The sequence below is a fragment of the Aythya ferina genome (genome assembly GCF_964211825.1).
Source record: "Aythya ferina genome assembly, chromosome: 1".
Lineage (NCBI taxonomy): Eukaryota > Metazoa > Chordata > Aves > Anseriformes > Anatidae > Aythya > Aythya ferina.
Window position 1 is genome coordinate 14,684,964 of NC_140296.1, and position 21,498 is coordinate 14,706,461.

The window sequence follows — 21,498 nt, forward strand, 5'->3', positions numbered from 1 at the left end:
AAGAGTTCTTGATTCTTGAGATGGTAGTTTAAATAAATGCATATTAATTGTGTATTATATTAGTGATCCCTAAATAACTAGAAAAAATTATGTAAATTGTTGAATGCAACCAACTAAAATTTAGAATCAAGCTATGCATCAAAGTTTCCAACTTACAACTTGGAGTACTGTATGATGCACATAAACACCATATTTTTAGTGAAGCATAAATACAGTATATATAATGTTAGCATATTTTTTCTGTAGATGTGGTCTGTAACAGAGACCGCTAATAAAACCAAAATGTTTATTCAAGTTAATGAAACACGGCTGATTATAAAGTTTTAAATTAATACCAGAATTTACAGTTAAAAAAGAGAGGGAAAAAAAAAAAAAAAAAAAAAAAAAGTAATCTAATAGTTTAGAGGATCTTTTACTGTCCGATTAAGGTCTTTCCAAGTGGAAAGTAAAATGCCTTTGGTTGTACTGTTTTGTTATTTCCAGATGTCTAATACACTAAACCCTGCACTGCCACGTCAGTAGTACTCAGGCTATGGAAACCATGTTGTCATTTGTTTATATTACTGTAGCATCATAAACTGGGTCAAATCATTTGAGTTCACCAAACTAAGATTTACAAATTGAAGACATACTCTTGGAAAAAGAAAACAAAAGAAATGCTGTTTCATAACATCAGAGATTACTTGTCCTTTAAAGACGATTTTTCATAGTCTGGAGTATCATTCCTGGAATAGATATTAAATGTCATTTAACCAAGCTCCTTTTTATTTGGAGCACTCAATCAGTTTCTTTAAATGTGCTACACCATACAGGTTCCTTATTTAGTTGAAACAAGTCTGTTTGGGTAGTAAGTGGCTCATTACTAAGTCCTAAATATATGTTGACAAAAATCTTATGTATGGGTTTGGAAACCACAGGTTGTAAATACTGAACACAAGGCCCCAAAATCAGTTGAATGTCCTTGTAAATTCTCTGTACTTAAGGAAAACAATTATTTGTTTTCACGGTTGTTTTATTCTAAGAGAGGAAATAGAATAAATCTGAAGGCAGTAGACATCTATCACACAGAAAATATTCTATTGTCATTGCTGCATTTCAGATTTGCACCAGGCAATTTGCCAAGTCATTTCTGGCACTCTGCTTTTCTAAGCATAAACTGAACTCTAAAGCAAAAACAGGCTATACCAATACCAATATACTACATTTCAGCACACTCACATGTTGATGGACTATGAGAATCCCATGCTCAAAAACTTTTTATCAAAAACTTATTCAGATCTTCTCAGCTGCTAGACTCCATGAAAGGAATGAAAATCATTACATGCTATTAATTATTATCTGATTAATTGCTGTAGACATCAGAGAAGCAATAAGTGTGATCATGACTAATTGATAATATGGGAAATACAAGAGGAGAAAATCATAACAATCTATTTTCATGTCTGTTTTTTAATCTGAAAAAGGACTAAAACATTGTCTCTCTTTTGCTGCCTGAATTGTGCCTGCATGATTTTAAAGTGTTAAAATGTAAGTAGTATTTGTAAATTGGACATCATTCTGTTTACAGATTACATTGCAGATCCTACTCCTACAGCTCAACACAAGTCAAGCCTGGAGTAAAATTGAATCATTTTATCTACTGTGCTGATTTTGGTGGGTATAGAGTTAATTTCTTCATAGTAGATTTTATGGTGCTATGTTTTGGGTTTGTGGCCAAAACAGTGTCGATAACACACTAATATTTCAGCTATTGCTGAACAGTGCTTACACAGCATTAAGGCTTTTCCTGCTTCTCACCCAGCCCCAACAGGGAGCAGGCTGTGGGTGGGCAAGAGGCTGTGAGGGGGCACAGCAAGGACAGCTGACCCAGACTGGCCAAAGGGATTTCCCATATCATATGGCATCATAACAGATGGGGAAGGGGAGATATTCAGAGTTATGGTGTTTGTCTTCTCAACTGTTCAGTGTGATGAGACCTGCTTTCCTGGACATGACTGAACATCTGCTTGCCAGTGGGAAGCAGTGAAAGAATTTCCTGTTTTGCTTTGCTTGCACATGCAGCTTTTACTTTATCTATTAAACTGTCTGTCTCATTTTAAATATTCTGATTCTCTTCCCCATCCCATTGTGGGGGAGTGAACAAGTGTCTGTGTGGAGCTTAGCTGCCGAATGGGGTTAACCCAAAACATTTACAAAGAGAAGAAATTCTAACCTACAGAGAACACACTGCCTGCCTGTGACCTTGCTAATAAAACAGTATTCAGTGGTATTAAAGCATATTTGCTGAGCACAATACAGACTCTACAAATTGTCTTGGAAATGTTTTTATCTTCTGAGGAATGGTAAATATTCTCTTGCTCCCCCAGTACAGATTTTGAGTTTTTTGTTGTTGTTGTTGTTGTTGTTGTTGTTTTGGTTTGTTTTTTTTTTGGTGCAGTTTTACAATATGACATAGATTCAGTTTTCACTGTCTGTTTGTGAGAATGATCTTTCAAGCTTCAGCTACCTCTTCAGGCTCATCTCCTCTGTGATTTATTACTACCAGCTAATCTAAGAAATGTAGACAAAGGAGAAACTAAACTTGGTAATTAAATATGGTAATATCTGCAAACACAGGTCTACTGTCTTCATTTACCACCTTCATTTCTAAGCAGGACATCTTATAAATTCAAAAGGAGTCTCAGGGTGTCCATAGACTCTAGCACTATACTTAGCACCCAGATTTCACAGAATCACAGAATCACAGAATTTCTAGGTTGGAAGAGACCTCAAAATCATCAAGTCCAACCTCTGACCCAACACGAACAAGTCCTCCACTAAACCATATCCCTAAGCTGTACATCTAAACGTCTTTTAAAAACCTCCAGGGATGGTGACTCAACCACTTCCCTGGGCAGCCTGTTCCAATGCCTAACAACCCTTTCAGTAAAGAAGTTCTTCCTAACATCCAACCTAAAACTCCCCTGGTGCAACTTAAGCCCATTCCCCCTCATCCTGTCACCAGGCACATGGGAGAACAGACCAACCCCCACCTCGCTACAGCCTCCTTTAAGGTACCTGTAGAGAGTGATAAGGTCGCCCCTGAGCCTCCTCTTCTCCAGGCTGACCAAACCCAGCTCCCTCAGCTGCTCCTCATAAGACTTGTTCTACAGATCCCTCACCAGCTTCATCACCCTTCTCTGGACTCTTTCAAGCACCTCGATGTCCTTCTTGTAGTGAGGGGCCCAAAACTGAACTACTTAGACTAGATTTCCTACTTACACTCTTTCTTTCTTCTCACGAGCCTGGACCTAGTTGTCAGCACACAGGTCCTACTTTCAAATTTTCAGGCTTTCATCAATACCAAAATTTCATCAATGTCAAATCTGTCCGCGGCCATTCTCCACTAGGCTTGTTGTACTGCAGCGTGGGGACTCTTTCTGACATAACAGCCCTAACAGAGTAACAACATCCAGGCTTGCAGCCAGAGTTCTTACTCTTTAAGCAGTGACATATTCCTCTAATGCTTGTTAATCTTAATGTGGAAGCTGTTTCATTTTAGTATCTGCCTTTATAGGTCTGCTGGGTCCACATTGTTGTTAGAAAGAGATTGTTTTCCTGATAAACCTGGAGTGGAAGGGAGCAATAAAGAAGGTGTACATGCCCTCTTACCACCTCTATCTCCGAAGACTACAGGAAGTATATTAGGTACTGCAAGGAATTATTCAGACTCTTACATCCTCTCTAATCCTCATCACACCCCCCGCAGGGTCTGACAACAAAATACCCCGTGCTCAGAGAGTTCAGTCTCTGCAAGGAGTGTCAGATACCCTCACTCCCACAATCCCTCTTCAGGGCCTGTGATACTTTTCCTCAAGCTACTTCCAACCATGCTTCTGCTACAGGGCTCCATTACTATAAGGACAGTCCTCAGTTTCTCTCCAGCAAAGACTAACCTCCTTCTGCTCTTAGAAACTTTTTAGCTCCAATTGTTTAAGACTAGTCAGGCACAAAAGACAAAGAAAAAACTCTTCTCTCCCTTGACTTTGTAGCATTACATAAAACCTAGCAGAAGCTTCATTTCTTCCTATAACTGCATATAATTTTGGAAAGTTCTAAAACATGGTAGTTCAAACCTGAGAGTGGTCCCTCACAAAAGGTAAGTAGTCAGGCAAAAATACGAGGAGGCCTGGGAGGATAAGCAAGGAGCTCCTGGCCAAGAAGGAAGCACAGAGAGAGTGGAATCAAGGATGGGTAACATTGGAGGAACACAGAAACATTATTCAAGTGCCCAGGGATTAAGTTAGGAAAGCTAAAGCTTATTGAATTGAATCTGGCCAGGAATGTCAAGGACAACACAAAGGGCTTCCATAACTTCATCAGTGACAAAAGAAAGACTAGGAAAAATGTGGTCACACTGCTGAATGAGATGGGAGACCTGGTTACACAAGGAGAGACAGCTGAGGTAGTGAATGCATTCTTTGTCTCAGTCTTTATGAGTAAGACTGGCCTTCAGGAATTTCAGGTCCCAGAAACCAGGTGGAAAAGACTGGAGCAAGGATCAGGTGACTGGACACTTGAGCAAACTGTATATTCCTAAGTCCATGGGCCCTGATGGGATGCACCCATGAGTGCTGAGGGAGCTGGCAGATGTGTTTACGAGGCCACTTCAATCTCATCTTCAATCATGGTGAAAGGGAGAAGTGCCCAAAGACTGGAGGAAAGCAAATGTCACTCTGATCTTCAAGAAGGTCAAGGAAGACCTGGGGAACTGGATGGTCAGCTTCACCTTGACCCCTGGGAAGGTAGTGGAGCAGCTAATCCTGGAAAACAGTTCTAGGCACATGAAAGAGAAGAAAATCATCGTGGATTCACCAAGAGGATGTCATTCCTAACCAACCTGATAAGCTTCTATAAGGAAATGACTAGCCTGGTAGTTGAGGATAGAGCAGTGGATGTAGTTTACTCAGACTTCATTAAGGCCTTTTACACTGTCTACCATAAGACTGTCATAGATGAGCTGGATGGGCAGACAATGAAGTGGATAGAAAACTGGAGAAATGGTGGAGGCCAGAGGGTGACACAAAATCTGGTTGAAGGCCAGTTACTAGCAGTGTCAAATAACCAAGGGTCAATACTGTGTCCGGTCCTGTTTAGCATCTTCTCTAATCATCCAGATAATGGAGCAAAGTGTACCCACAGCAAGTTTGCAGATGACACAAAACTTGCGGGAGAAGTGGATACACCAGAGGCCCATGCTGCCATCCATAGGGATCTCAACAGGCTGGAGAAGTGGGCTGACAGGAACCTCGTGGAGCTCAACAAGGAGAAGTACAGAGTCCTGCACCTGGGGAAGAACAACCCCAGACACCAGGACATACTGGGGTGCACCTAGGTGGGAACCAGAAGATCAGAAAGGGACCTGGGGGTCCTGGTGGGCACCAAGTTGAACAAGAGTCATCAGTGTGCCTGTGCAGCAAAGAACCCTGACAGCATGCTGGGCTGCATTAGGCAAAAGTGTCACCAGCAGGTCCAGAGAGATGATCCTTCCCCTCAAAGAAGCACTCTTGAGGCCACTCCTGGGGTCCTGTGCTCATCGCTAGGCTCCCCAGTACAAGAGGGACGAGGAGCTACTGGAAAGAGAGATTCTGTGATTCTGAACTGAAGACGGTTTGCAGTCACTGTCCTAATGCTTATAGAAAGTGTGAGACAGTAAAAATGAAGACTATATTTTTTAACTGATTTAATTCCACATGTTGCTACAGAGCTAACCTGCTGAAACTGAAGCAGAAATGAAAAACACTGTGCTCAGTTTCTACAGAATAGGTGCTGAGTTCATGAAACACTGCTGTACAGACAATATTCACATTTTTATTGATATTATTCCATTTTTATTGATAGGAATTCAAACATTTCACACTGCTTAATTTAAAATGTATTTACACTACTCCGATTTTTTGTTCATTATTACATTAACATTCACAAAGTAAACACCAATAAGAATGAAAAAGACAAGACTGTGACCATATATCCAAATATTAAAATTCCAAAGGTTACATGAAATGTTATACATTTTCTTTGAAAACAATTGTCCATTTTCAGTGAACTGTGAAAGAGACAAATCATAACGGAAGAGTAAAAACCCAAATATGAAACACGTTGACTATGAAACTTAAGTATAAAACAGACCTTGCACATCAGGATCTACCTTACTTGTATAAAAATCAGATCTTGAGAGTACAGAGTGCTCAGGGTCCATACAATACTCTCAGGGCCTGATTTTTATACAGATAAGGTATTACAAGGTATACAAGTAAGAAAACTTACATATGCTCTGACATGAGCCAGTGTAATCTTGCTTGATAAGGAATATAGAAAGAAGAGCTGGTTATGGAAAATAAACCTAAGGTGAAAAAAAAAAAAAAAGGTATTTTTACAAAATATGATTACTAGAGTGGCAGGTATATGATGCTTTAAAGAAAACTTCCTGCAATTTCTTGGCAATTCAGATATGCAAAGAGCATAGAAGAAACACATTCAAAAGTCAGAATTACTGTCCTTATTATAATTTTTCCACTGACTGAGATTGCATAAGAAGCAGCTAAACAAAAGCTGACAAGCACTAAGCTTCATCTTTTTTTCTGAAAATCCTTTTCTTAGGGCCTTCTCACTCAAGTGGGAACACTACAAATGCTGACATTTCATAATAAAAGTGAGTAACTGTATTATGCAAATATCTAATAATGTTTTAAGACTGAACTGTTTTACTGAAAATGAAAAGTGTTAATGTTGCAGTGATACATTTTCCCACATAACTGCAAGAAGAAAGGCATTTCTATTTTCATAGGTTAATTGAAATATGGATTAAAGGTTCTCCGAATTTTCATTGAAACTGATTTAATTTTGACAGGTTTGTTGTTTACTGTCCATGTATCCCAGTGAATCCCAGTTGCAAGAAATCTACCTGTGTAACGATGAACACCATTAAGATTTGCAAGGCCACACTGGTTGAACCACCATCCAGTGCTCTCACTGAAGTTACTGCAGCTCTTTACGAGCTGTTGTTTAATAGTGCACACTGGCCTACACCCATCATTATCAACATCAAATGTGCTGAAAGGCATTGAATTCTGATTATCTTCTTTTCTGTATCCTCTAAAGGCATCACCTAAGTGCAAAAGATAAAACAGAATGATGATAAAGGAGTTATTTATGGAGAAACACTACAAACTTTTCCTCTAAAATTACCAGAAAAACAGATTTCCTCAAAAGCAGTTCAAGACAGCACTAATGAATCGGTAATGTGTTGAAGACACAGGAAAGGAAAAATATAAAATACTCAGAAGTATGGAAGAGGTGATGGAACACCTTTACCTTCCTGTTGCTCTTAGTGATACACACTAGCTCTGAAGGTAAAGGCTTCTGTCCTCAAAGACAGTAAAAAAAAAAAAAAAAAAAAGATAAAAGAAATGAGAAGAGTTGTTAACTGAAGATTTTCCAGGAATGTGCCCAAAGTTCCAGAGTGAGTCATGAGATGAAACTGAATTGTTTAAACACAGACGTCAGTGATTACTGGTTCTATTATCTTACTAAAAAATAATGTTTCTTACAGGCAGAATAAGGCACCAACAGTTTCAGAGAATAACTAATACTTTGATAATAAGTGAATATTCTTGCATTTTAGTAAACATGAGTCAAAACAAAATTAGAGAAATCTTTAAATGCATTAAATAAGGAAGTTCTTACCAGCATTTCCCGAATAATGCCCCAAATGGATTTTAAAAGAACATGCTTCATCCTCTATCCAAAATCCATCATACGCTGCATAGGCATGCTTGTCATTTTCCGATTCCAAATCCACATAAAGACTGAAACTAGTTGCTTTTTGGTTTACTATATGAAAAATCTTCCTCAATCCAAGCCAAAATTCCCCTAAAACAGGAATATAATGTATAGTCAATAAATTTCTAGAAACAAAAAGTGTAGTGTCTTCTAGTTTTCCTATTTTTGTTCCTGAACCAAGTGTAATAAAAATTGTCTGATGGGCATATGTCCATTTGAAAGACTAATGAGTGGTCTCCGTACTTCACTGGGAAAATCCATGAAAGAATTCATATGCCTGCATCATTGCTTTCCTCAGCAACAATTTTAGAACACTGTACACATGATGACTTTCAAATGTTCATCTCCAGCCTGCTTCAGAAGAGCACAAGAACTAGAAGTGCTAAAGGTCCTCTTGACTAAATAGAACTCAGTAGTGCTCCTACAGGCAATACCGAGAAACAAATGATAGAATTGTATGAAACGCAACAAAGCTCAAACCCTGTTCTCGAGATTTGCTGCCCCTGTAAATCACGCTTTTTTCCATGAAAGGTTGCTCCATGTGACTTGAACTTATTTCTATAGTTGAAAATGTATGTGTTTCATTGCAATCCCAGACAAAATCCCGAAAAAGCAGCTGTTTTTAGGCTAGCTGGATGAGAGGTGGCACTAAACAAAATAATACCACAATTGTGTTGGTATTAGCTACTGAAATATATCCATTCTCTTTCTAACCATTCCTAATGGTGTAATATTACTGGGTTTTCTTTCCTTCAGGGAAATATTTTGCAAGCATTATTAAAACCACATAAGGCCTTTTTAAATCTGAAAAAAAAAATGGGGAAAATGCAACTTATACGTATTTCAGGATGAAAATATTGCAACATATTAAACACTTCTTGTGAGCAGAATACAATGGTTAAAGATTCCTGTAGGGTGATGTCATTATTGAGAAGATTAGAGAATAGATTTGATGGAGAGGGAAAATAAAACAAACAAACAAACAAACTCTAACTAGAAGTATAACTAGAATACTTCTTAAGAAACAAGAACTTTATTCTCCATACTCCTAAAAACCATACAAGTCAGTGTAAATGTAGCTTACATAAAGACAGCAAAAACACTGGATCCAAAGTACTTAAGAGTATCTAAAATTAATACCAGATAGGTCACCAAATCCATCCAGATATTCAGACCATGTTCTCTGAAATGTAATGATTCCATCGGTTCTTTTCTGAACTACAGTCCATCCACCTCCTTGAAAATCCATGTCACACAAAACCTAACATAAACATAGATACTATTAAGTATTCTTGAAGCAGCTATAAAGAAGTAAATAACATTTAAATGCAATAAAGGTGGACTATTCTGATTCTTGCTAAACAATGTACCTTCCAATTATTTTAACGAAAAATCTTGAACAAAATTAAGTAATTAACCTGGAGTATTTTCCTTTATGTTCTTGTTAGTCTGCTGCATTTGGAGACTTCCTCAACCAGTGCAAACTGTTGCATGCAAGTGTCTGTTCACATCAGATGTAAAAAATGCACTTTCATAATTGTTAATGTATATTAATAAAACCATGAAGTGGAAGCAACATGCAACAGCATGTATTGCTTATGCAAAAACTTACAGATAGAAGCACTAATACTGAATATACCTTTATTTCAACAAAGAAAAATAGACAATACTTCTTTTGTGTTCTCCCCTACCATTATACCTTCCTCCCAAGAAAGGCTGTCTTTGTGATCCCTGGGAGATTCAGAGCCCTTAAAAGGTGAGGGAATGGAAAAAGTGATAGTGATAAGCCAGTATATAATCATTTATGCTGGAACAGTGGAAGACTCTACATCAAAAGGGGCCCCAATCCAGGAAAGTCTCAATATGAACATTTAACAGCCTGTAACTGAGCAGTCCCACTGAATACACCAAATTGACTCTCAAATTCTTTGCTTTATGAGACATCACTAAAATTTGTGCCCAATGGTTTGTGATTTTTGTGCCCAATCAAATGGCAATGGTCTACCTGTTCTCTGCTCTACTATGGAGTATCACATTACGTGGCACATTTTCTCCTCAGCCCATTTAACTTTAGACATGTAATTGAGTTCCCTAAATTGGGCACCTAATTGTGCTTGTCTCCCCTCTAATTCCCCATCTAGAGAGAAGTGGCATTCATACTGTGGCTCTGGGAAACCAAGATCTAAATCACCCTCTGCAGGTGGCAGATACCTCCTACAGTCTACAGAAAGGGTCCTTAGACTCTTGGCTGCACTCTATGGGTTTCACTAAAGTGCCCAAAGTTAAGTGCAATGCATCACAGTCACTTTGGATATTTTTCATGTATATCCTCAGTGCCAGTGCTTCACCAGGCCTAACAGGAATTAAACATTCTTGACATCCTAATATAGAGAGGTACATATTGCACATTTAGACAGTGCAACCACCTAAGGAGCAGTCTGAGTTTTGTATGTTGCACCCCCATGGTTTGTACCACTCAGACACTTGGCATGAAACCAAAGACTCTTCCCTTGGCAGGAGTACATCAACATCATACTCAGACCTTCTGTGACTTAACATCTATGAAAGACAGGCAGGCAACAAAGCTGCAATTTGATCTAATTAATGCAGCTTGTGCAGTCTTGGATTCTCAAGCAAGTCAAAGCCATTGGATGCTTTGAGCAATTCTTATAACCCAAATATTGAATGAATCATAGTAAAGGTCATGTGCGTGGAAGTACAGCTGGAAAATGATTGGCTTTACTCCCTGGAGAATCATGTGTTTATTTCAGTCACCCAGGGGAGGTGGAACTGGAATAAAAAGAAATATGTATGATTCCAAAATGAGTGTTTAGATACAGATACCTAAAATGTATTAAAAATAATCCTACTAACTCATCTATTGTCTTGAGAAGAGGATTGCATGCTTGGCTACTCCTCTCACTATCAATCAGAAACAGAAGAGGAGCCCAGTTAGTCACAACATCAAGCTCTGATCCAATATAAATCAGTGGGAATGGTGATAATTCTCAGAAGGAACTGATTTGGGTCTACATGAAAGATCATCAGCCGATTATTTAGATATGGCACCTAAACATACTGCAGCTAAGCAAGAATATGAAATAGGTACACAAAAAATTGTCATTGCAGTATTTCTTAATTCCTTATATGCTGGAAATCATGTGACAGCTTTCTTTCTTAAAGCCTTGTAATCATTAATCCACTTTACAGCTTGTTTTATGTCCCATATCATGCAAGGTATCCAGGACATGACTGTGACAGGTACAATTTCAACTAAATGACCAAGAAGTTGCTTCTACTGAATATTTTCCCTTTTCACCTTTAGTGTGCATAAGAAGTATGTTACAAACAACTGTAGTTTCACTGACTCACCCTGGAAGTGTCATCAATTAAAATTTACTCACAAGGAAAGGAATCAGAAAGTGAGAATGATTCAATTTTCCAGAAGAGAAACTGATTTTAATTGCCTCGTGTTTGGATGCTCAGACAAAAAGCCATTTGAGACTAATTTTCTGAGATGACAAGAACCTGCCGCTCACACCAAAACTGCATATTATTACTCCCTGAATTCAGTTTTAAATTAGTTCAAGTTAAACACCTAAAACATATGCTCACTTTTGAAAACATGCCATTTCAAACATGAAGTCATGAGATCATGAGAAATTTTTAAAATAATTTTCTTCATTTATCTATATATGCAAATTATTCTAGAGAAATTTTGTTTTGATTTCAGATACATTTAAGGGGCAGCTAATTTTCCATTGCTAAAAAGGTCCTAATTTAAACAAATTGTTTCATACTGTCTTTCTTTTCTGTTTTTATTATTATTATTATTATTTTCTTAATGATTTCTTATATGATTTTCTACCTGTTTGTATTTTTCTTATTTTGCTAGTCTTCAAATCTTTCAAAATGCATGTGTATCAACCTCTTAAAAGCATTACAATTTATTGTTTATATTTTAATTTCTTGATTGTTTTTGTTCATCCAGAATTTCTCTTGTACTCTTTGTATGCTTCAACACATGTTAAAAATACCTGAAACAGTTTTCCTTAAAATAACATTCTGTAGGGAACACACCACATCCTTTAGATATTTTTCTCTGAGAATTTTTGGCACTATCTTTTAATTTCTGTGTAACATCTACCAGACAAGAAATGAGACACTCATTTCATGAGTGCAGAGATTTCTTATTATTTATTGTTACCTTGTGGTTTTAATCAAATTATTATTTTTCCTTTTGTTTCTTGTTCTCCTTAGGGAACCTTTCCACATATATAACTGATTCTTGGTTCCTTAGACACTGGCAGTAACTTCAAATGTGGAAAAATGTTAAATATACTTTTGAAGTGAAAGGAGCTTTACCATTTCACATGTATTTGCCAAAAGCTATGACTAGACCAAGAAATCACTTTTCTCACATAGACAGAAAAGTCATACCATCTCTCAGTAAAAGTAATTTGGGTGACGTATGAATATTTCCTCAACATGATACCCCTCAATCCAGAAGAAAGCAGATGCATTTTGTGCTATGGTTCAGCAGAGGTGAGGCAGAGAGTATTTTCTGCATACTTATAAGTGTGATTATTCTGCAAACACTTCTATGTGTCTTTGCCTTTATTTTACCTGGAATGAACTTGCTGATGAGCTACAGATATTCGCCTTGAGCTCACTGCATTGTATAGAGCAAGCAACAGGCTTTTCTATCAGGGGTCTACAGAACCAAATCCATTATGTCTTTTGAGATCCCAAGATACTTCTGAAGCTTTTTCATAACAACTCTGAGCTCTTTTTCATAGCATTTTGTAGGTTTCCAGCTGGCTAGAGATAAAGGGATTCATCCTTCCTTTGTTATATATAAAGGAGGACTTTAAAGTTTGATATTAAATTTTGCTATTTATTAGCTGGCTAAAACTCCACATATTTTTTTCTCCAAAAAGTAATGACCCCAGAATGTACTGCAAAATTGAAAGTTTGTAAGTGCCATATCTGCCTTCCCACTATGCATAAGGAATTCCTAAGTAGAACAACCCAAAACAGAAATAAACTGACAAAAAAAAAAAAAAAGTTTTCCTTATGGTTTCATGGATCTGGTCATAGGAAACATGACTTCATGCTGCACTTCATTCTTTTTTTCTTCATTTTAAGTATGTATGTCCTACAATGACTGGATATGAAGACTATAAGTTTAGACGCTCTCTGCCTTAAGACTGAGTAATAATGATGCTCAGACAAAAGCTAAGCACCTATTTCTCTAGCAATGTACATCAACACCTACATTAAGATGCCCGGGAAATATCACACTCCAAGGTATAGATACCAACATTGCCTCTCAAGAGAAGGCGACACTATACAGTTGTCCAGCAAAGCAAGAAGTCCAATTTCAGGTCCAAATGGATCAGACTTTTGGCTCTTCACTTTCTACCTCTAACATAGAAGAGAACAGCATTTTTCAATATCCAAAAAGGAGGCTTGAAATTTTCTTCAATTTTTCTCTTCTGTATATTTTTCACCGTATTTGAAAACTGATGATGGGATATTATGAGAGATTAAATTTCTTTGTAGATACTGAGAAAAATTTCCAAATTATAGTAAAGGCAGGCACATTTGGATGTTTTAATAAACTTCTTATTCATATGTTGGGATATTGTCAAGGAAGACACTTTAAATCTATTAAATATATTCTAAGTGCATATTCTTAAGTAAATTGTGACTATCGTGAGAGATAAATTCATTACCTCAAAAGGATAGTTTGATCCTTCTGGATGAATAATGTACAGACCAGTTGGAGTTTTTGAAACAGAACCGATGGTATCTTTAATATCAGTGCAATCCAACCCTAGAGAACAAAGTATTTGATGAAGCTTGTTAGCACAACATGTTAAAAAAATACAGCTTAAGCACAGAAATATTAATTTTGTTGGGAATTTATGAATGACATAATCGCTCAAATATTGTCATGAAAACTTAAAATTATGTTTTGTCATGAATTTACCTTATAAATGAAAATTCTTTGAATTCCATTAAGCTTGGAAAGAAGAATAAATTGCATTCTATTGAGAAAGTTCTATCTCATCTCAACTGATATGATACAGAAAGTAAAGATTTTATATCCGGGTCTTATTTTACAGATTGTATTTGGGCAACACTTGTACAGAGTAAAAACACGAATTATCCAGGGAAGAATGTCTTCTTCCTGGAAATATTTGTATCTATATTTATAAAAGCTTTCACATCATAATGTTTATATAAAATGTCCTTTGCTTCTAAGTGTTAAGCCAGGTCTGTGTTAGACTCAAGGAAGCAGTTCCTAAGGCTAGGAGGAGTGCTTAGAGGTAACGTTTCCTGTAGTTGGGCTAGACACTATGAAGATGAACAGTGTAGAAATGACTTCCATTTCATTTGAAAAATGGGTATTGCAAATGCTGAGCACAATTATTTCATTACAAAAGAAAGTACTGTTTAGCAACATAAGACATGAACTCATGAACTGATGATCATGCTTGTTATTTTGCATAAAAATCAACAAGATGCTAAAAAGAATGCCCACAATTATCAGCTTGCGAATTATTTAAACCTGTTCTTACATAGATTCTTACGTAGTTCACAAATTTTCCAGATTTTATGTGTGCATAGTAACACAGAATAAATACTGTACATGTTATAATTGTTTGGTTTTGCTTTAACTTGTTCTCTGTTAAAATACTCTCACAGATAAAAAAAGAGGAGGTCAAGACTAAATGTGAAAAATACTTGCCATGAGATTGAACTGCTTTGTAAGGAAGTGGATCCAAATGCTTTCTCAAAACTTCTGCATTCAAAATAAGAACTCTGTTCATGAGTTCATTCACCTGCAAGTTTAAATAAAATATTTTTAAATATGGTGCAGTGAGAAACTTTATATTCATAGGAAGCTCTTTTTCAAAGAATCACAGAATTGTCTAGGTTGGAAGAGACCTCAAGATCATCGAGTCCAACCTCTGGCCTAACACTAACAAGTCCTCCACTAAACCATATCGCTAAGCTCTACATCAAAACGTCTTTTAAAGACCGCCAGGGATGGTGACTCCACCAGTTCCCCGGGTAGCCCATTCCAATGCCTAACAACCCTCTCAGTAAAGAAGTTCTTTCTAACATCCAACCTAAAACACCCCTGGCGCAACTTTAGCCCATTCCCCCTCGTCCTGTCACCAGGCACGTGGGAGAACAGACCAACCTCCACCTTGTTACAGCCTCCTTTAATGTACTTATAAAGATAAGGTCGACCTTATAAAGATAAGGTCGCCCCTGAGCCTCCTCTTCTCCAGGCTGAACAAGCCCAGCTCCCTCAGCCGCTCCTCGTAGGACTTGTTCTCCAGGCCACTCACCAGCTTCGTCGCCCTTCTCTGCACCCGCTCAAGCACCTCCATGTCCTTCTTGTAGCGAGGGGCCCAAAACTGAACACAGTACTCGAGGTGCGGCCTCACCAGAGCTGAGTACAGGGGGACGATCACCTCCCTAGCCCTGCTGGTCACACTGTTTCTTATGCAAGCCAGAATGCCTTTGGCCTTCTTGGCCACCTGAGCACACTGATGGCTCATATTCAGCTGACTATCCACCATCACTCCCAGGTCCTTCTCTGCCTGGCAGCTTTCCAACCATTCCTCTCCCAGCCTGTAGCTCTGCTTGGGGTTATTGCGCCCCAGGTGCAGGACCCGGCACTTGGCCTTGTTGAACTTCATGCAGTTGACCTCAGCCCATCGGTGCAGCCTATCCAGATCCTCCTGCAGAGCCTTCCTACCCTCGAGCAGATCGACACATGCACCTAACTTGGTGTCATCTTCAAACTAACAGAGGGTGCACTCAATCCCCTCTTCCAGAAAATGAGGGGATCCCCTCATCCAGAAAATGAGGAGATTACCTCTAATAAGTATAATCTGAAGTTCATTTTTGTGATATGTTAGTGATTTGTAACTTCATTGTATGAATTGTTCCAACTTCTCACTTATTGCATCCAAAATCATTTTTAGGCACAACTCTGGTTAATTCAAGAAAAGTCCTTCAGTTAGATTAGGCCTTTTTACCTGTATTGAGTGCACAGTGTTTGTAAATTACTACCAGAGTTAATGATGATATAATGTCATGCGCACAAATATACTGAGACTGAATAAAGCAAGCAATATGCAGGAATGGGCTGTCACCCTACTGCCATGTGTGCCCCTAGGTTATGTAACAGGTAATTATATATAATCAATATATAATCAATATAAGGAGTGCTAATCACACCTTATAGAAATGGAACTCACACCTTACCCAAAGTACAAGTGATGGTGATAGAGATTCTAATTCTACTGTTCTAATGATAAAATAAATAAAAAATATATTTTTCCTCCATAAGACAATAAGTGTAGTGCTAAATAATAATAAAAATCCTTATGATAAAAAGTACCTGATTAGAAAGGTAATCCAAGGAAGACTGTTGATCATCCATCATGTTTCTCACCAACTTTTTTGTGCTTCTTGCATATTCAACAAGAGAGTTCTGTAAATTTCCTTTGAAAGAAATATGTTCACCTACTTCATTAGCACAAATTAGAAATATTCTTGACCAAATAATGGCATGCTTATTTATGATATCTAAGTGAATATTGAAGGTGTTTAACCTTAGGGTACCAAAAAGTGAAATTAAAGTAGTACAGAGACCAAAGATTAAATACAAATATGCTAATACCTCAGCCTCACTTGTTGCAGTGCAGACATCTTAAGAAAAGATGACTCTTCATAAGGTTTAAAGAATTTCATATTTTCCTACTCAGATAACCAGTTAGTGGATACAACAGAAATATAAATGTACCTGATAAAGGATAAACATGGTTTCCTGCCATTCTACAATTTCATTCATTCACTATGCTATTTACTCATGCTCCTGCTTTTTGCCCTGATGCTAAAAATAAAATACAATAAAATAATAATAATGATAATGATAATGATAATGATAATGATAATGATAATGATAATGATAATAATAATAATAATAATAATAATAATAATAATACAACTTGCCAGATAGTTAATAGTACATATTAAAAATCATATGAAAAAGACAATAATTTTGACTAATTTTTCTGAGGATGGATAGATAGCATCCGTTGATATGTAGTTTTGTCTAGGTATCTCAGACGTCAAGCTGAGGTACAATTTCTTCTCACTTAATTTCAGACACCTAACGCTGGTATTTAAATGAGGGACAGACACCCTAGTCTTCCTCTTTAAGGGAGAGCTACAGACATTCAGAGGACAACACAGACTTACATGGAGCAAATTGTTGCCTGGATGTGCTTGTCCCCATCAATGATTATAAAAAGAAACTACTACAATAAACTTTGTCATCCCAGCTGCACACAACACCCCAAATCTTTTGAACAATATTCACCTTGGGTAGATGGGTCAAAGTCTGTCACATGTGCTCAAGAAAAATAAAAAATAAATTGGCGCAGCAAAGCATAGCATAGCAGAGGATTGCGTAGCATGGCATTGCATAGCTTGTTGTTGAGCGTATTCTTTATGAATACATACTGCACATGTACTGTTTTTCCCCTCGTAAAATTTTAGCTTGAACATCACATGGTACAAGGCATTGTTCTTTTTGTTTTGAAATATCTGCGGATTTATTTTTCTCTTCTGCCTTGAGTGGTTCGTCCACAGCTCCAACATTCCTTGTGCCCTGTTGTACCAAACAATGAAGGGGGAAACAAATTGATCATAAATGTATGTTAAATAGCTCAGTCTGCCAAAATGAAGCAGATTACTCCATGGATCTTCCTTTAAAACCTTTTTTTTTTTTTTTTTTTAATGCTTTATCAAGCACTACTTGACAGAGCTGAGACCTAGGCCTATGAAGTATCTTCTGCTTAGCCATACCTCTCAAGAGTATCAGAGGCAAAGAATAACCTCTATCAATTTTAAAAATACCACCAACATTTCTGCTGTGGTATCTCTACCTGTGAGTACTGTGAACTGGAGGCTACAGCTCACAAGTGCTTTCACTTAAGACGACTACATCCACCACTCCCAACAGACATCTCAAATGCTAACAAAGTTAATTTCACTCAACAGGAGAGGGCTTTGGGACTTACCACGTACTACCAAAACACTTTTACTCTACAAAGTCCCTAAATCCATGACTTAGACTCTGATCATGGAAATACTTCCACAGATTATTAATTGCACACGAGTAGTCCAAAACAGATTTGCAGACAAACCCAACATTTAAAATATTTTAAGTGCTCTTTCAGAGGAGAGAATAAAGAGACTGTATTTACAGGGATAAAATATCTGAAATGGTAACAATAAAAGCATTGGTAAAAGTAGTTTCAAACTGCTGCACCTATAAATGTTATTTTAAAACAGTACTTTCATATATAACATTTTTTCCTCCACGGCACCAGGTAATATGATATAAGTGAATGTCTCTGATTCATCACTTAAAGAAAAGCTAAAAGTAATCCCTGAAATATGTGTCATTGTATAAAGGCTAAGAAACATATTTTCCTTTGTCTTTGTTTCTTAATTCCATAATCTCAGAAGGCACTGTGGCATGCTCCTATGCTGCACTTTCAGATGTAAATAGGACCCATAGAAATGCAAGGATTTTAATGAAAAAGAAAATTTATTTAGACTTGACTGTATCTTCAGCATACTTGTTCTCCTTTCCTGCTTCAGGTTTCTCCTTCTGGTTTTGGCACTACACTGACACGTTTTTTTTCCTATTTTTGTGTCCTCAAAGTGAAAATAAATAAATTAATTATCAATACACATTAATAAATAAGTAAAGAAATTAAATTATTAACAAATATATTATAAGAAAAAAAAAGTTTCTGAAATATTTTAATTGCTTTTTGTGATTAGAGATAAATAAATGCTAGAGATCTAAAATAATATGTTTCTTTAATATAGAAATAAACACAGAATAAAGGAAGAAAAATTCTATAACAGTTATAAATAGATCAACTGAAACTTACAAATAGGTTGCTTGAAACCAAGTTTTGTTCCAGGGCTTTACCACAGCTACTCACCAGCTGTTCAGTTAAATACTGTTCAGAAAATATTTTAATCAATAATTGTTTTTAAAATGCCAACATGAAAGAGGCAATTAAATCTAACCTCAGAAATTCAAGTGAAAACTGTGACGCTGCCAAGACCAAGAGGTACTCTGCCTTTACAGTGATATAGATGGGATAAAAATATGGCCTAACCACTGAGCTGTGATAAAAGACATTATGACAACTTTTTTTCTCCTAATATACTGAATTTCTACAGCTTCTTTTCTCTATCTGAAAATAGCTGATTCTTTTGTATTTTCATACTTATCCTGAATAGAGCAGTCTATATTTTAAAAAGCATCAGCCACTTTTCTGAGAAACTATTCAGTTATATTCATTATCTTATCTCAGCATAGTAATTGAAAATCTTACCTTAGATGAACAAGGTTTGACATTACTTATGACAGTCTCTCCCCAGCTGACCAAAAAAATACTAAGAGATATCAATGAAGTTACCCTAAAGCAGTTCATCTTTTACTTGAAGAAATGCAAATGTTTTGACGGGTTTCAAGTTTCTGTGGAAAGGATTGTACACTATGAAGTCCTGAGCTAACTATTCGGGAATGTGTAGAGCACAAAGAGCAGCCAACACATCACTCCTCTAATGCCTGCATTTAATAAAACATATTTCAGTTGCACAGTAGGTTTTATATACTACACTGTTTGTCTCCTGAGAGCAATTACTGCTTATTACCTGTAGATGACACATCAAACATACATTGTCATTGTGGCAAAACTGTGACAGATTTCTTATATGACAGAAATCTTCTTCAGAATTCTTATGTGACAGATATCTTATATGCTGTTTTTGAGAATTGGTATATTCGGTGCTGAGAATCTGGGGCTAGTAGAAAGGGGAGGGGGAATTAATCATCAATTTTCATCTTTTTACAAAGGTTTTCATTATTAAAATGAAGGTGTTTACATTGGTGTGATAGCAGAGCACTAGAATTGGCTGCGGAGCGAATTTTAGAATATGTCCCAGCAGCAAATTCTACATAGAAAAGTGAAAAATATTACTTTAATACTTTTTGTTATGTTAAAAATTACTGAGAAGATGCTCAGTCTCACTGGTAGACCATCTTTGGCAACAGTGGTATTGAGAGTGGGACAATAATTCAAATACAGCAATTTTTACCCCTGAAAAATGTCAAAGAGAATGTCCTGAAAAAAAAGAAAATTAAATTTAGTCCACAGAAACTTAATTAAAACTATGCAGCAGGCGCTTACAGTTTTCACACACTCAAATACACAATTTTTGTATCTTAAAAAATTAGATCTGGTATTTTAACCAGATCTGGTATTTTAACCAGCCAGATCTAAAGGGAAATTGTTTTGAAAGTTCTTGAAGGTCCAAGAGATTTCAGCTACGCATGAACATTAGAGAATTTAAACTGTTTGTGATCTGGCTGAACAAATGAAACTTCAGCTCCTAGCTGGGATATATATTGTCTAAAGGACACTGAGACTGTTCAACATCACCTTATGCTAGTACAGCCAGTGTTCTAAATTTGTCTCAATGCTGTGGTTCATCTCCATCCCTGTCTGAAGTTGGAATACACTGGAAATTACATTGGAAATAGCCTTTACCATAACAAGATCTGAAAGCAGTTGCAAGTTGTGGGTTAATCCACTGTTAAATCCAGATTTTAATCCTTTTTCTAACCCAATGTTTTGTTTCGAAATTAATAACTGAAGGACACTAAGCACCTGCAACTGGTGTCTTCCTGAGAGGAGCACATTCAACTGCTTGTGAAAGTTCTAACAACTTTGGTTTTCCAGTAACTTACTAAATCAAATTTTTAATTTGTTCTGAAGTACCACAACCCACATTATAGTTTTCCAAGATAAGAGTTACGAGAATTTTACAATTGCTTCAGTGGATGCTGGCTTAAAAAAAAAAAAATGCATGTTATGATCCATAGTCAAGCCTTGTATGAAGGTGAAAAGATTTCCATTGCTAACCATAAACGACATTAAGGGGGAATGACTATTCCCCCTATACACAGAAATGGGAAGAGGAGGCAAATTTTGGAAGGGAATAGTTAAAATGGTCAGAACCTTGGCTGAACTCCTCCCATGCAGTCACCTACACAGATAAACTAAAGCTTGGACGAAAGCTAAAGGGCACTAGCAGATTAATCCCCCCAGGAACAAGGAAAGAAAAATGTGTTTCTGCACCAGCATAGCTGTGCTCAGGTTTCAAATAGGATTTGTAATAAATTCAGTCTGTCCTGCACATATTTAAAAGCTGATCTTGTCACTGGAATATCAGTCTCTAGCTCACATTAAAATTTATAAAACTTCTTTCAAATAAGCTGCCAGAGCAGGACCTTCCATTTTGTAACCACTTGAGATCAGGCTGCTCGCTGTCTCAGAATAATCATACAATTCTCTAATACATGGTCCTCAGCTTGTCATCTTTTCATCCAACAGTCTGAAAGATGTGAATTATTAATATAACATAATCCTAAATTTCAGGAAGTATCCAAGATGAAGCTGTGAGTTTTGCTAGTTAAGGTCAAAATTTGCAGTAAGTTTAAAGAAAGATGCTCAAATTCTGTAGTTGTTTCACAGCTCTGATGCAGTCTTCTTT

General features: G+C 36.9%; 1 protein-coding gene across 1 annotated transcript; it reads right to left on the reverse strand.

Moving 5' to 3' along the window:
• Positions 1–6,298: 6,298 nt before the first annotated feature.
• On the reverse strand, positions 6,299–19,429 carry ANGPTL5 (angiopoietin like 5). The gene is made up of 8 exons (XM_084500093.1): positions 19,275–19,429; positions 17,377–17,524; positions 16,250–16,353; positions 14,579–14,672; positions 13,560–13,660; positions 8,962–9,082; positions 7,726–7,911; positions 6,299–7,147 (listed from the first exon to the last, which is right to left on the reverse strand). Exons 1-8 carry the CDS (start codon positions 19,371–19,373, stop codon positions 6,828–6,830), a joined length of 1,173 nt encoding a protein of 390 aa, XP_084356219.1. The 5' UTR covers positions 19,374–19,429; the 3' UTR covers positions 6,299–6,827.
• Between the last annotated feature and the right edge of the window lie 2,069 nt (positions 19,430–21,498).

Coding starts and splice junctions, on each gene's coding strand:
- ANGPTL5 (XM_084500093.1), bottom strand. CDS start 19,373: ATGAACTGCTTTAGGGTAACTTCATTGATATCTCTTAGTATTTTTTTG. Junction 17,525..19,274: donor TCAAACCTTGTTCATCTAAG/GTAAGATTTTCA, acceptor TTGGTACAACAG/GGCACAAGGAATGTTGGAGC. Junction 7,148..7,725: donor GCATTATTCGGGAAATGCTG/GTAAGAACTTCC, acceptor TTTTGCACTTAG/GTGATGCCTTTAGAGGATAC.